Consider the following 2120-nt stretch of genomic DNA (forward strand, 5'->3'; position numbering starts at 1 on the left):
GTTGTGTCGCTGAATTTTTACTGAGAACATATATTTTTTTCATGGTTAGATGATTCGGCATCTATTTCTAGCATATAGGAGTCCACTTTTGCTGGTCATCCCTCTTATTTTTGTATGTAAAATATATATATATATATATATATATATATATACACACATACATATGGGCGAGGGTGAGTTTGTGCGTGTGTACAGAAGAGGCTTCCTCAAATGTCTGGGGAATTCTTAGATGCAGTAGATAACATCTGTTACCTAGGTACCCAAATTAGCAATGAAGGAGGATGTTCTGAAAGCCTACCGGCTAGAATAAGAATAGGCGGGGCAAAGTTCAGGTAAATACTACCTTTGTTTGTCACAAGGGGGTAGGAGAATATCACATATATCCACACATACAAACACTTTGGTAATGTTCTCTTTATTATATTTTTAACAAACACATATAAGAATACAGTTTAACACACAAACACACACAAAGGAAATAATATGAGAGTAAAAATAAATAATATATAAGTTTTTACCTGATACAGCACATGACGATGGTGGCGATCAAGACTAATATGATGACAACAAGTAGGCCAATAACTAAAGAAGAAAAGAATAAGACACTCAGTCAAACATTATTTTATATACGAGGGGGTAGAAAGGGTACCCAAAAGAAACCGGAACTTTGCAATATTATTTTATTCACTTAGTTTTACATGTTTACATTTTTATCACCCTCAAGGTAATTTTCCATTTCAAGCAATGCACCAGTCCAGACGCAGTCCTGGAACTCTTCTAAAGTGAAGCCTTTTAATACCTCTGTCGTTTTTTTCTTCACCTCTTCCGCATCTGCAAAATTCTGTAGCACCAGCTTTCATCACCAGTGATGAACTTTGGAAAAAGGTCCAGATCAACTTGCAACTTTTCTTTCAGTTGATGACATTCATTCAGTTGTGACTTCTTTTGATCTTCTCTGAGCAAGTGAGGCACAAAGTTTGCTGCAACTCTTTTCATTCTTAATTCCTCACTCAAAATTTGTTGACAGCAGCTTCAGAACACACCAGTTATATCAAAAAGTTTGTCACTTGTTTGGTGCCTGTCCTCTAAGATCAGTTCATGAATTTTCAGGGATGTTCTCATTCATTCAAGAGGTTGACAGTCACCGTGAACAAGGTTGCTCTTCAAGTGACAAGTGACCATTCTTAAAGCATGGAAACCACTTGTAAACTTATGTTTTGCTCATGGCAGTGTCCTTGTAAGCTGTTTTAAGCATGACAACAGTTTTGGCTGCCGTTTTCCCCAGTAGAAATCGATGAATAGGAGAGAAGCACTGCAAAACAAAGATGCACCACAGTGCAGTAAGACCTCACTCAATGACACCATTTGGCAGACTGATGCCTGAGGATCACATCAAGTGACTTGTAGTGACAGAAGCCTGAATTACAATGAATTTGTCCTACAGAGAGTATTTCCGGTTTCTTTTGGGTACCTCCTCATATAGTTAACTGAAAGCTAAGATATTTAATGTAATAGTCAAAACCAAATCGATCATCATTCAAAATTACTAATGTGATTAAAAAAATTAATTAGTTTTATGATAAATGCTGTCAAAATTGAGAGAGACAATTGCAAGAATAAAATGGACAAAAAAATTGGAGAAATGCCATAGGAAAAGAGTCGGGTAAGTTTGGGTGATAACTCTAGATATGTTCCGTTCTTATTAGACCTCTTCATTGCACTATGACACAATACCATGAGAAAATGTACAAACTTTGCTTACATTCATTTGGAGGGAAATGAGGAAGTCTCTAAAAAAAGAAGGAGAAAACTGTAAGGCCTTCTCCTATCATTCACTTGTTTTCTATCACAGAATTATTACATGACTTGGAAAAATTTCAATATGATTTTCAAAGTTCATAATGACAAATTTATTTCGCTAAATTCTTCATTATTTTCAAAGTAGATTTGAACAAAGAAGATTTTTTGGATAGAAATATTATAAGATTAGTGTTAAACTCATTCATACATTCTTGGTACAGTTATTAAACTGTCAATCAAATTTAGACTTGAATTTCAATAAAAGATTCCTTACTGTTATAAAAATCTTGTCTGAGAGGCATTAGCTAACATCCATAGCT

The 2120-nt window shown here is 34.9% G+C and overlaps 1 protein-coding gene across 1 annotated transcript in view; it reads right to left on the minus strand.

Moving 5' to 3' along the window:
* Positions 1 to 514: 514 nt before the first annotated feature.
* LOC106884469 (uncharacterized) overlaps positions 515 to 2120 on the minus strand; it is a 13351-nt gene continuing 11745 nt past the window's right edge. Inside the window, exon 11 of the mRNA XM_014935870.2 lies at positions 515 to 582. Coding sequence (XP_014791356.1) covers positions 515 to 582 — 68 coding nt within the window. The remainder of the gene's footprint in view (positions 583 to 2120) is intronic.

Source organism: Octopus bimaculoides, chromosome 12 (assembly GCF_001194135.2).
Source record: "Octopus bimaculoides isolate UCB-OBI-ISO-001 chromosome 12, ASM119413v2, whole genome shotgun sequence".
In the NCBI taxonomy this organism is placed as follows: Eukaryota; Metazoa; Mollusca; class Cephalopoda; order Octopoda; family Octopodidae; genus Octopus; species Octopus bimaculoides.